General features: G+C 44.7%; 1 protein-coding gene across 1 annotated transcript in view; it reads left to right on the top strand.

Moving 5' to 3' along the window:
- Adam12 (ADAM metallopeptidase domain 12) overlaps nucleotides 1-12,343 on the top strand; it is a 337,673-nt gene that overhangs the window by 251,776 nt on the left and 73,554 nt on the right. Inside the window, exons 10-11 of the mRNA XM_021167906.2 lie at nucleotides 1,032-1,116; nucleotides 4,652-4,800. Coding sequence (XP_021023565.1) covers nucleotides 1,032-1,116; nucleotides 4,652-4,800 — 234 coding nt within the window. The remainder of the gene's footprint in view (nucleotides 1-1,031; nucleotides 1,117-4,651; nucleotides 4,801-12,343) is intronic.

Below are 12,343 nucleotides of genomic sequence, written 5' to 3'. Positions count from 1 at the left end.
CTCTAGAAGAGCAAGCAGCTCTTCTAAAACTGCTAGTTCTTCTTAACTGAGCCATCTCCAGCCCCATACTTGACGTTTCAGACTGTCACTGCATCGTCTGTTAGTACCTGGCCAATATAACATGACTAAGTGACTTGATTACTTTGGTTTTTTTTTTAATTAGGTATTTTCTTCATTTACATTTCAAATGCTATCCCAAAAGTCCCTCAGATCTTCCCCCGCCCCACTTCCCTACCCACCCACTCCCACTTTTTGGCCCTGGTTTTCCCCCATACTGAGGCATATAAAGTTTGTAAGACCAAGGGACCTCTCTTCCCAGTGATGGCCAACTAGAACAAATACAGTCTTAACATTTTAGTGCTTGAGGCTGAGATTAAGAAACACACTGAGATCGTTGATTGTTGTAATTAGATTCATGATTAGGTTGAGATTCCAGATAGGAGAATGCCTTCTGGAAGTTCCCTTCCCAAAGCTTCCTCCCTGATGCCAAGGCTTGCTTGCTGTACACTAGCTCTGGAGAAGTGATCGCTTTTCTGCCGGTTTCAGTCTCAAAAGCTGTATCGGCAGAACACTTTGAAGGATTCTGTGTCTGGCGATGATGAGTTACACAGAAAAGCAAACTCTAGCTACAACAGAAAATCTCCCAAGCTGTCTCCTATGTTTCCTTTTGCAAACAGGGAATCCTGGTAACTTCTCAGCCTTTCCATCAGCAGGCATTGTTTCAAAGGAACAGCTCTTTACAGGAAGCAGGCAGACTGCAACTTATAAATACAGAGTAGCGCCTGGCCGCTGTCTGAGTCTGGACAGCAAAACTCTACAAGAATTATGGGGCCATCTTGCAACTGGAAAAGTAAAGTGTAATGAAAAAAAAGAAAAAAGAAAAAGATAAAAGTCTCAAGTAAATACCCCGTCCTGGGGCTGTTTGAAGCATTGACCATTCCCTGGCAGGCCTGCCTAACAAGATTTGAAATGTCGGGAAATACACCCGTACTGTGTGAGATTGAAGGAAGTCCTTCCATTTGTTTTTGCAGTGGGGTTTATTTCCAAGGAACCACCATCGGCATGGCACCCATCATGAGCATGTGCACTGCAGAACAGTCTGGAGGAGTTGTCATGGTAAGCTAAAGATGTCTGGGAGATGTCCTCCCTGTCTAATGACTTCCCCAGGAAATCTCTTGTCACACTTCTTGAAGCTAGCTCCTTCCCAAGGATGCTTTCTAGATTTGCCTCTAACTTTTACTCTACCCATATTTATGATTTATTTTTCCACATGTCAGGGACAGTTTAAAAGACACAGATGGTCTTCAAGGAAGGCAGACATGGAAGAGTGGCCCCTTCTGTGGAGAAATATTTCAACTGGCACTATTGGTCAAAGTATCTCAATCCAGGAAAGTTTCCTGATGTTGGGATGACCTAGGACATGGGGTTTGCCCCCAGTGCTCAATTGGAAGTGGGGAGGGTATGGGAGGGGTAGACTGTGGTCTCACCAAATGTTGCCACTCAAGTGATTTTTTTTTGATGGTTCTGCCCCCAATCCCAACAGTCAGAAGTCTGAGGTTTTTCACTACGTACCATTGCAAATGCTTTCCATACCTTCTGGCCAGAGCACAATTTGTCTTTATCATAACCTTATTCTTGGAAGGCAGAAGCCTGGGTTTATTGCTTTACAGGGCTAACTTTGTCATCTACGGGGTTATATATGTTTGTAGAAGGAAGTACAATGAGAAGCATGTTTGAGATTTCTTAGGAGTTTAATGGAAGGAACTTAAACTTGCTGCCCAACAGGGGGCCTCCCTCCCAGTCTAACCCTTCTGAAAGTTCTAGAAAGGATTCCCATACCAGATTGTCCCTTGAGAATCTAGTGCCCGGCATGGTACCGGCTCTCAGACAGGGAGTATCCTCAGAGCCTGTCCCTCTGTGTCCGTTAAATAAATACACTCTTGCCCTCCCAAGAAGCCATGACTCCCTTCCCACCCTCCATATAGAGCTTCCTGAGTTGTAATAAAGGGGGGAACCAGTTACATTCTGCTGAGTGTTATTTTCTCTGCATACTGCCTAATCTAATCTTTCTAGGGACGGTACATAAACATTTTCCTCCCGTCTGGGAGCAGTGGTAGGTAATTTATGCAAGCATGCACTGCGTGGGCAGACTATGTGGAGGGCCTGCACCCACTCGCTGGATAGCTGGCTTGAACCGGCTCCTCTCAGGTTTCCTTTGAACATGGAAGCCCTGCCGGTGATCTCCACCATGGAAGTCACTGGAAAGTTTGGGTTTTTGCTGGTGCCAGGTTAATTTCAAGTCAGATCACAGCTATGTTTTCATAGAACAGATTGTAAAGTTTTAAGAGAGAGTAATTTTCAGTTTCATGGTTCCATGGTTTAAGTCGCTACTGACTTTGCCACTTAAAACTGGGCACAAATACGTTTAGGAGCCATAATGGAATTCTTCATAAGTAAAGCAGGTCCTGCCCCTGCACAGGGCTGAAGCATCCCATGTCCCACATGACAGGGTAAAGGACTTGTCAGCCCGTATCCCTTGCTCTGTTGTCATAGAAGTCATTACCAAGTGCCCCCTCCTTGAAATCATGCAGAAGAACAAAACAAAACAAAAAAACCAAACTATTTTGTTTTAAATATGTGAAAGGAACATGAGAACAAATGCCACTTATATATCATGCCAGGAGAGTCAAGTCAGGTCCAAAGCTAATTCTCGAGGGAGGTGGAGAAATGACTCAGCACTGAAGAGCCCACAGTGCTGCTCTTCCAGGGGACATGCATGGGTTTGGTTTTCAGTACCTAAGGCAGGGCAGGTCCTGACCTCCTGTAACTCCAGTTCCAAGACACCCAATGCCTATCTCTGCGCTCCACAGCCATGGCACTCATATAGGCAAACCCCCACACAACACACGGGCATATACACACTTAATTAAAAAAATAAATAAAATGTTTAAAGAAATTAGTTTTACCAACTAGATGGCAGAGAATGTCTTTCCACACACTGTTTTTATCCCACAGAGAAATACCAAATAGGATGGAAGTTCCCATCATACAACAGCTTTAACTTCTGTAGGATTCATGAGACAACAGAACAGGCTATTTCCTGTTCAAACCTAAAACATCAACACTAGCTTTCTGTTACTGTGTCCTGAAGTTGGACTCATGTGTATTAGCTATGACCATCGCCATACCCAAGGACCCTCAGTATAGAGAAACAAAGTGGTTGACAAGAAGGGGGGGGGGGACCTTTATAGAGCTAAACACATGATTTCTAAAACCATTTTCCCATTATTTTCAAGATAAGTCAACTATTGGCTTTAGTAATTTAAAGCCATGACTTTGTACCTAACTAACCTTAAAATAAATGTTAATTTAGGCATGGTATCAAACACACAAAAAAGTTTTTTCTCCCCAGTTGTAAGCAGTTATAAAGGATTTATCAGTAGTTCTTAAGGCAAATTCTAAATTATCAATTATACATGATGTAAAACAACTCAAAAAATAATGATAAAAGTGATAGTTCACCGGACAGAAAAAAAAGTCAGCAGTTTCGTATTCTGGAGGAATGAGTTCCTTGAATATTTTGCCAAGCCTGCTAACGAAACTCAGCCCTCCATATGTTACTGCGGCAATATTCTCTTCTCTAATGCATATGATTAACAATTGATTTCCTGAACCGTAAAATCTGTAAGGCTTCTACAACAGGAGACCGTGAAATGTAAATGTAGTCACAGAAACACACCTTTATCCCGAGTCCTCAGGAAGACTGGAAAGAAGAGATATTTTTCTAAAACACAATACCATACTCTCTTTGGACATGTTTTGGGAAACCTGTTATTGCTTTCCTGGGTAACGCAAAACAAAAATCAAGCAAGATATTCTTTTGCCCTCAAGGTATGAACACCTTCTCCAAAACTCCACGCACTGGCAGAGTTTCTATAAACCGCATCAACCAATTAACCAGTCTTAGATGATGCTAACTGTATTTTTAGTTATGCTTAAGTATCTACTTGAGCCAAGCTATCCAAGAAGGATATTAAGCTATTAAGCTGGAGATAGTGAGCAGTGCTTGCTGAATCCCAGCAGCTCCATCAGAGGATGGGGCTTCTTTCTCTATGTCCAAGGTCAACTTAAAGGGCCAGCAAGACTGAGACATAACTGAATTGTAATCTTAGTTCAATCACCCTTCCAGTAAATTACGTTACAGGATCAGCTATTCCTGTAAGTTGACAAGAATGTTCCCAGAGTCGTCCCCTACCGGGTAGTAAGGGAGAAAGAGTTAAGGTTAGCTGTTCAGGGTTGATTTGAAAACATCTTTCATTCAGCACCCTCTTAACCAGACAGCCGGTTCTTTCTATCAGTAGGCATAACTTTTTGCCTCTCTCAATGGTGTTTTGCAGAAGGGAGATCAGCAAAATCTTCACATATAATAAGATGGCCCTCAGAAGAAGAACCCCCAAGTGGGCTTAATGAAATAGGCCAAATTACTTCCCATGGTCAAAGTTAATAGCGAGGTTCTGTATTGGGTCTTTATGGGGAATTCAGTTAAACCAAGTGTTAATGATGAACAACTGCCGGGTTGGGGGTGGGAAATGGTCGAGAAAAGGCCACGCAGATGTGAACTGTAAATCTCCGCTCTCGTCTGTTCTTTGAGGACCATTCAGACAGCCCCCTTGGTGCCGCAGTGACCTTGGCACATGAGCTGGGCCACAACTTCGGGATGAACCATGACACACTGGAGAGGGGCTGCAGCTGCAGAATGGCCGCAGAGAAAGGAGGCTGCATCATGAACCCGTCCACGGGGTAAGTACCAGGTTCCAGTGGCCTGAGAGTCAGCTGTCCACGTGGTAAATGGAGTGCTGAGAAAGGACTTAGCCAAAGAGGATAACGCCCCCCTGCCCGGTTGTCTGACTAGAGAATCTGCAGAGGTTTCCCAAAAGAAAGCCATGCACAAGTAGCAAGAGTGGACTGTGTGCTCTTGGGAGTCATGGATATCCAGCTTCAATGGCACAAGGTATAACGGCTGGCCTCTTCTCTGGGAAGCAGTGAGGATAGCTGCTGTTATTTACAAATCACAAATTATCCCACAGTCTCAGCACATGTTTCTGATTTGAGCGTAGTTTCAACTGACATTGACCAGAGGAGCCAGGCTTCTGAGGGTCTTGAGAATCCACCCTTCAGAATTGAAATGTGTCCTTCTAGAGCGTGCTAGGAAGGAGGTGCCTTCAATTCTGGTTAGATGGAGATGGGTTACAGTCCTACGCTAACAGACCACTTTGCCCATCCTTTGGGACTTGAATAAAATGACTTTCTAGTCCCACTATGGAAGACCTTGAGTGAGGTAGACACAGATGCCCCCGGGAGAGATTCAAAATGCAGATGTCCTCTGACAACTCGGAGAGTCTGTCCCAAACTGGAAAAATCAGTGGCAGGCTGATTTAGGGAAGCTTAGAAAGAAGAAGCCCATGCTGTTTATGGTCCCTTGTCCCCTTATATTAAAATCTGAGAGCCTGTAGTCGCCTTTATCATGGAGCTTCCCTAGCCAAGCCTGCTGTGTACATTTGTTGAACTTGAGGCAGTAGGAGCAAAAAGTGTTGATGGGATGACCTAACTGGGCTCCAGATAATCGGGCTCTGTGATGCCTTGCTGTCAAGGTAGTACCATCCTGGGAGGAAGGACACTCACCTGTGAGCTTTAAAGTTCCAGAAGAGGGGAGGATTGCTGAAGCGTGTAGTCTTGCCTTTGCAAACCACATGGAGAGGGGTCCCTTACCAGTTTGTAAGACACCGATAAAATCTGGGCTGAACCCCACAGCCCATATTAAAGCATTGCCGCCTCATGTCAGCCTCTGCTCTGGTGCCCTGCATCACAGCAAGTCACCACTGCTTCGAGTCACTCTCTCTGGCACTCAGACTCTGCAGGGGCCACCTTTCCGGCCATGCTTCTGTTTAAGCATAATTCAGTGGAATCCCGGAGACCTTGGCTAGTGATGACAGGAACCAAGAATCTGAGTGAAAGTGAGAAGAGTTTAAAGCAACACTATCAGGGAGCTGTAAGCATGGCCCACCCTTGGCCCACAGGCTACATGAAACCTAAAACAGAGATGAGTTTGGCTCAACACAGAACCGTACACCTACTCAAAACATGATGAGATACCTCTTTTTATAGTTTTATTTTTACAGCTCAATGGTGTCGCTCTCAAGTGCGAACTTTACAGATGGCATCGTGTCACAGTGTCAATGGGTTAGGATGTGCCTGCTAGAGACTAATGAGTGTTGCTATCTTAAAGGAAGGCCGGCTACCCTAACACGTAATGTTCTCTCTATACAAATCCAAACAGAGGGGAAGAACCAACTGAACAGTTAGGGAAAGGAGCCACCGCTTAGGATGTGAGGTTGGTCTTAAGGCCTGCCTGCACCTTCTGCCTCACTATCCAGGAAGCCTGGATCGTGCCAGTTTCCCTGGGTAGCATGCCCCCAAGTGGCTCAGAGTGGGACTAGCAGGAGTTGGCCTGCAGCAGGGTCATCTTTGTCTCTCTCTTCTCATTCTTGATGAACTCATTCAGAGGACAGATCACATGTTCTCTGTGTTTCATCCCCCTGATTATCCCACAGGCACTAATACATCCACCCACCCACCTCCAGAAAAGGTCCCCACTGATCAACCGACTGTGTTGCCAGCTGACATTGCACTAGCCTTTTAACTTTTGATAAGAGAAAATGGAAGAGGAGAGTTCAGCTAGAGCTCTCTGGGTTGATTGAATGAATCATGTCATTCCAGTTCTGACCTGCTTGTTCGAATGACCCGATTGTTCTCGTGCCCACAGGCCAAGGAGCAAGCCCTGGGCCTTTCTGAGCCTTGTTAAACAAAATACCTAAGTCCATCTGTATGTCTTTTCTGCCTCCCAGCCAGCCACCCACTTATCATCTTGAATAGAAAGCACTGTTTGAGGAAGACCCTACAGCCCTAAAGATTATAGACATCTGCAGGCATGCTCTCTACCACTCTTGGGGTCTTGTGTGAGGTCTTTCTTGCTGGCAGGTGTCCACAGCAGTGCTGAACAGTGCTGGCCAAAATTGCCCTAAAACTATCTGAACATGTCAGGTAGAAATGACATTGTTAAGAGCTCAGCAAAACATTTTGAAGTCACACACACACACACACACACACACACACACACACACACACACACCAGGGGCTTGCTAATAGCCTTTATTTGATTTATTCCTTATTAGCAATGTCAGAGTTTTTTCTTTTGCTGAGCTTGTGTTTTTGGGTAAATCTTTTTCTATTTGGTTCCCATTTATGATCCCACATCCTTGCCCAGAGAATGGTGTACTTAATTTTCTCAGATGGAGAGCAACTTCCTAAGCAAGTGGATGAATTAATCACAAAAGCCCATAGTGAGGGGGAGAGCCAAGAGGCCCAGACAATCCCCCATCATCCATCACCTAGGGTGGAATTTCCCAGGCTGATCCAGCATTATCTCATAGTGGTAGTTCCCTTGCCTCATGGGGTCCCTGGGAGAGAGGGGGAGTGGATTGAATGAGATCATGCGCCTCTGTAAATTATAAATCACTCTCCAAAGACAAAGGAGTATTAGTGTCATTTAGTTCACAGAGACAGCAAGCACAGAAGTTGGATCTTTTTCAGAATTCCCATTGCTCAGTGGGTAGGACCTCTGGTTGCTGTGGCTGATTTTAAACTGATCCAAACACCAGCCTTCCTCTTGACTTTTTCCTCCCTGCTGATTGACCCATGGGTGGCTAGTGTTAAAAATGCTGGCTAATTGAAGTCTGAGCCTGAAGGAGACCCAGAAAGAGTGAGATTAATATCAGACTTGATAGTAAGGGCTCAGAATCTAAAAGAAACAAAATACCAGAAATGGACTAAAGGGTATATCTTGTAGAGAACCTGGTTTTCCCTTTACATAGTATTCCTGTATCCTAACTCTAAAATCATGGTCCAACTCTCACCTGTGACAAATGGAACTGGAAGGCCTGTAAATACAAGCATGGAGCAGAGTCCTGTGCAGAACAGAGTGCCTGACTTCCTTGTATACAGCAACACTGGCTAGAGGGCGTTTCTCTATGGCTTGTCTTATTAATTACCAGGAGGCCATGAGTGAGTATATTTTATGTCTTGAGACTAAGTACTTAAGACTTGCCTTGGATATTACTCTTTGACGTGTGTGGTGTCTAGAGGTTTGTGTGGGAGTCAAACTCAGCAGTGTCCATCTATGAAGGAGCTCCTTGAGGTTCTTGGCCTTTCTAAGGTGGGTGGAATCACCTTGAGTGTATTGATAGAAATACGGATAGAGGAGTACTGAGAACATTTGTAGAGTTAACATGATAGTAAATATATCTTGCTACAGTGAGAAAAATTAAGATTTACATCCAAAAATAGAGTTGCTTGTTTCTCTAAATCTTACAGAAATTGTATTATTGCGAGCTGGGCACTTAGGCTGTCTGAGAGGAATCACCAGAACAGGCCACACATTGTGCTCTTTGATGGATGTTGAGTATACACCCATAACAGGACAGACTCATATCTGTTTGGTTCCCATTATGATCCCACATTCCTATCCTGAGAGTGGTGTTTTTAATTTTCTCAGATGGAGAGCAACTTCCCAAGCAAGTGGGTGAATTAATCACAAAAGCCCCAAGTGATGGGAAAAGCCAAGGGGGATTTGTTTCATTGTGGTAGAAACAGATGAGAAAACCAGCCAACAAGACTCCTGCAGGTTAAAGTTTCATAATTGGTCAAAGTGACTATTTAATGCTCAGCCATAAGTGGGCCATGTACATCAGCCCCTCTGAGGCTCAGGGAACACCAGTGAGTGAGAAGTGGAAAGAATTGAACAAGCAGGAGGAAGCTGGGGAATGGTAAAGATTGCTGATGTCTGAGCGTGACGTGGCTCTTTCACTCTTGAACTCACGGTAGTTGTGATTGACTGAACAGCATCTGTGCCATGTAGCATCCAACAACATCCTGCACGTGAAATAGAAGAGGCTCATGGAAAAAAAAAAAGAAGAAGAAGAGGCTCATGGGACCTTGCCCCTCCGTGGGGTTTTATCTAAGTAGTTAATGAGGTAGATGAAGGAAAAAAGGCATTTTCATTAGGGGTGCATCTACAGATAAGATGTCTTTGATATAAACAAACATTTACCCATACCCCCATACACCACCCTAATGAAACTCACTGGGTCACTAAACAACAACAACAGCAGCAAAAAGAAAATATTCAAGTCCAAAAAGGGCTACTTGGGACAAGGAAGGAACAGGGGAAGTTCTAGGGGTAGAAGATGAAGGGGGTAAATATGATCAAAATATGTACATATATGAAAATGCCATAATAGGTAGGATAATGCTGGCACATACATATTGTCAGCACTTTAATATCAGCACTTAGGAGGCAGAGCAAGGAGGATCTCCCAATTCAAGGCCAGCCTCATCCACATAGGTAGCTCCAGGACAGCCAGGGCTGTTCCATGGGAAAACCCTGTCTCTGTCTCTCTGTCTCTCTCTGTCTCTCTCTCTGTCTCTCTCTCACACACACACACACACACACATACACACGCACAAAGGAAAAAAAAAAAAGAAAATGTCAGAAAAACGTCATAATAAAATCTAGTATTTATAATTAGCATATACATGGGGAGATGGCTCAGTCAAGTACTTGATGTATAAGCTCTGAAGACCTGAGCTCGTATCCACAAAACCCAGTGATAAAACTGAGCACAGGGCTAGCGACCTGTAACCCCATGCTGGGTGAGTTCAAGTCCCCGGCACCTTCTTACAAAGCTGAGCAGAGTATCTGGGTCCTATAGTCCTAGTGCCAGGGAGGTTCTAGTGATTTCTAAACAGCTAGTCTGGCCAATTGGCAAGCCCAGGCTCAGTGAAAGGTACTGTAAAGTACACCGGAGACTGTTTGAGGGAAATACCAGTGTTGACCTAGATAACCCCATTCACATGCATGCATGCACACTCATACATGTATTGAATGACTTGTATTTCATAGAACATTCATGGTAGCAGGGAGACAGGCAAGGGATCTGGAGGTGACAAGTTGAGAGAGGCAGAGTTCTGAATAGAAGATTCTGTAGGTATGGATGACGGATATCTCACCTCTGAGTATCTTATCTACTTGCCTGAGTAGACCTGGGTACCACAGCATCCATCGGTAGGTACTTGTAAGTCCAAGAGAGTGCTTCTCAACCTTCCTAATGCTGTGACCCTTTAATACAGTTCCTCATGTTGTGGTGCCTCCTCAACCATAAGATTATTTTATTGCTACTTCGCAATTATAATTTTGCTACTGTTACCGATCATTAATGTCAATCTCTGATATGCAGGAGATCTGGTGTGGGGGGGGGGGGTTGCAGCTCACAGGTTGAGAACCACTGCTCTAAGAGACAGAAAAATCTTCAAACCCAATCGTGGTACTACATTTCAAGTCTTCCCAAAAGTGACAAATAATTTAATTCCCCGGGTACAGGAAGCCAGAGTTGGAAGGGAGCCAGCTGAACATGCATGGGGAGCAAAGGTCAGCCTGAGCGCCTTAGAGGGATTGAGCAGAAGTGAGGCCGTCCTCTCCCTGAGCGTTTCCAGCTCATCCCAAGCTACAGAATTTCTCTTTGAAGGATTTGCCTGAAAAAGCATGTCAAGGGGATGGGATGAATAGTGGTTTCCTGCGAAAGCTCCCAGGGGCTGATAAGAAGTACCAGAGCCCAAGAGTCATCGACATAGAATAGACACCCCATCAAAACCCACCCCCTTCCAAATTCTGAGCAGCTGTGTAAGATCACAGAACACTCTGAACATGGAGGGATTTGCAAAGATGGGGCTGAAAGCCCTTATGTCTCTGCATCATCTCATTGGAGGATGACAGGGCTGTGGGGGTGGGTGGTTCTCACTGAAAAGTTTTGTAAAATCTTCCTTGTTTTGTTTTTTTCTCCAAGTGTTGAGATAAATGATGGGAATCTTTATCCAAAGGAAAGGAGTCAGGGAAAGCCTTAGTAACAAAAGGAGGACTCCAGGAAGATGAAGTATGACTGGTCAAATCAATTTCATTAGCCAGCTGGCATCCTTGAGTCAGCTCCATCCTGATTTTAGCTTAGGAGGGAATGGCCTGGAGGGAAGATAAGCACACTGGGAGGACCTCATTAGTGTACTGCATGCTCCTGTTTACTGCCTGGGTAAGTAGATATAGCTTACTGGAAAATAAAAAGGGATGAGTGCAGTTAGTGCAGACTTCAAATACTGTCTGATATGTATATAGGGCTTAGCAGCATGTCCTTTTCTCTCAGGCTGGACACTGGATAAGCACTGCTCCTTGAGCTTCCAGCCCAGGGGAGATGACACAGGAAGTGTGCCATCTACCTCCATAGATGGCACTTGTGCTGTCCTGGGTCAGGGAAGAAGACACAAGTGTGTCCATTTTAGAACTAGAGGAACTGGTGCTCAGAAATCTAACAAGCCACCAAGTTTCTGTATCATCCAAGCAGAAGCCCAGGGATCTAAAACTGTGTCGCCTCCTAATATTTTTGCCACATGAAAGTAGTCACATCCATATTTGGACTTTTTTGTAAGAACAAAGGCCCTTCTCGGGACAAAGTATCCCTATTGCAAATTCTGGGAGGCAGAAGACAGACAGCCCCATTTGAAAATGGTTAGGTCTACAAAACTTCTTCGAATTGCATCACTACAGCAGATGTAATTGCATGTCATGGCCTCTTTAATCCAGCACTTTATCTGTAATGGCATTCCAGCTGATGTTCTCCTGACCCCATTCCCTCCTAGGCATGAACCCCACATGGCTTCCTGCTCTTTCTAGAAAGTGGTACATAGGCTTTTACATGAAGGCAAAGGTAACTTCTGGGTCTCTCTACAACTATGCTATCCAGAAGGAACCATGCTATGCTCCATAAGGTCAGACATTTGTTTTATCCATTGCTGAGTCCTCTGCCCCTGAGTAGCACCCAGCGTGTACTAGAACTACTATTTCCTGAATGACAGGGTGGGTGTGTTGGTGAGCAGATTGATGGGTTGGGGGTAAGTGCATAGATATAAACTGATGCATAGATGGGTAAATGGGTGAGTAGGGAGGGAGTGGGCGGGTAGGGATGTGTTGCGGCCCGCCCGCGGTCCACAACACAAACGGTTCAACTGAAAATGGCAGTTCAGGCTGAAAAGAGAGGAAACTAGACGGGGCGGAAGAAAAGAATGAAGCCAGGACAACAAGTTCTGATCGAGGCTCAATTTAATATTTCCAGACACCCAGTTTATAAAGGAAGGGGGAGGGAACCCAACTTCCCGCCAAGTAACTCAGGGTCCAGTAGCAGGA

The sequence above is a fragment of the Mus caroli genome, chromosome 7, assembly GCF_900094665.2.
Source record: "Mus caroli chromosome 7, CAROLI_EIJ_v1.1, whole genome shotgun sequence".
Lineage (NCBI taxonomy): Eukaryota > Metazoa > Chordata > Mammalia > Rodentia > Muridae > Mus > Mus caroli.
This window is presented reverse-complemented; position numbering and strand designations above follow the sequence as displayed.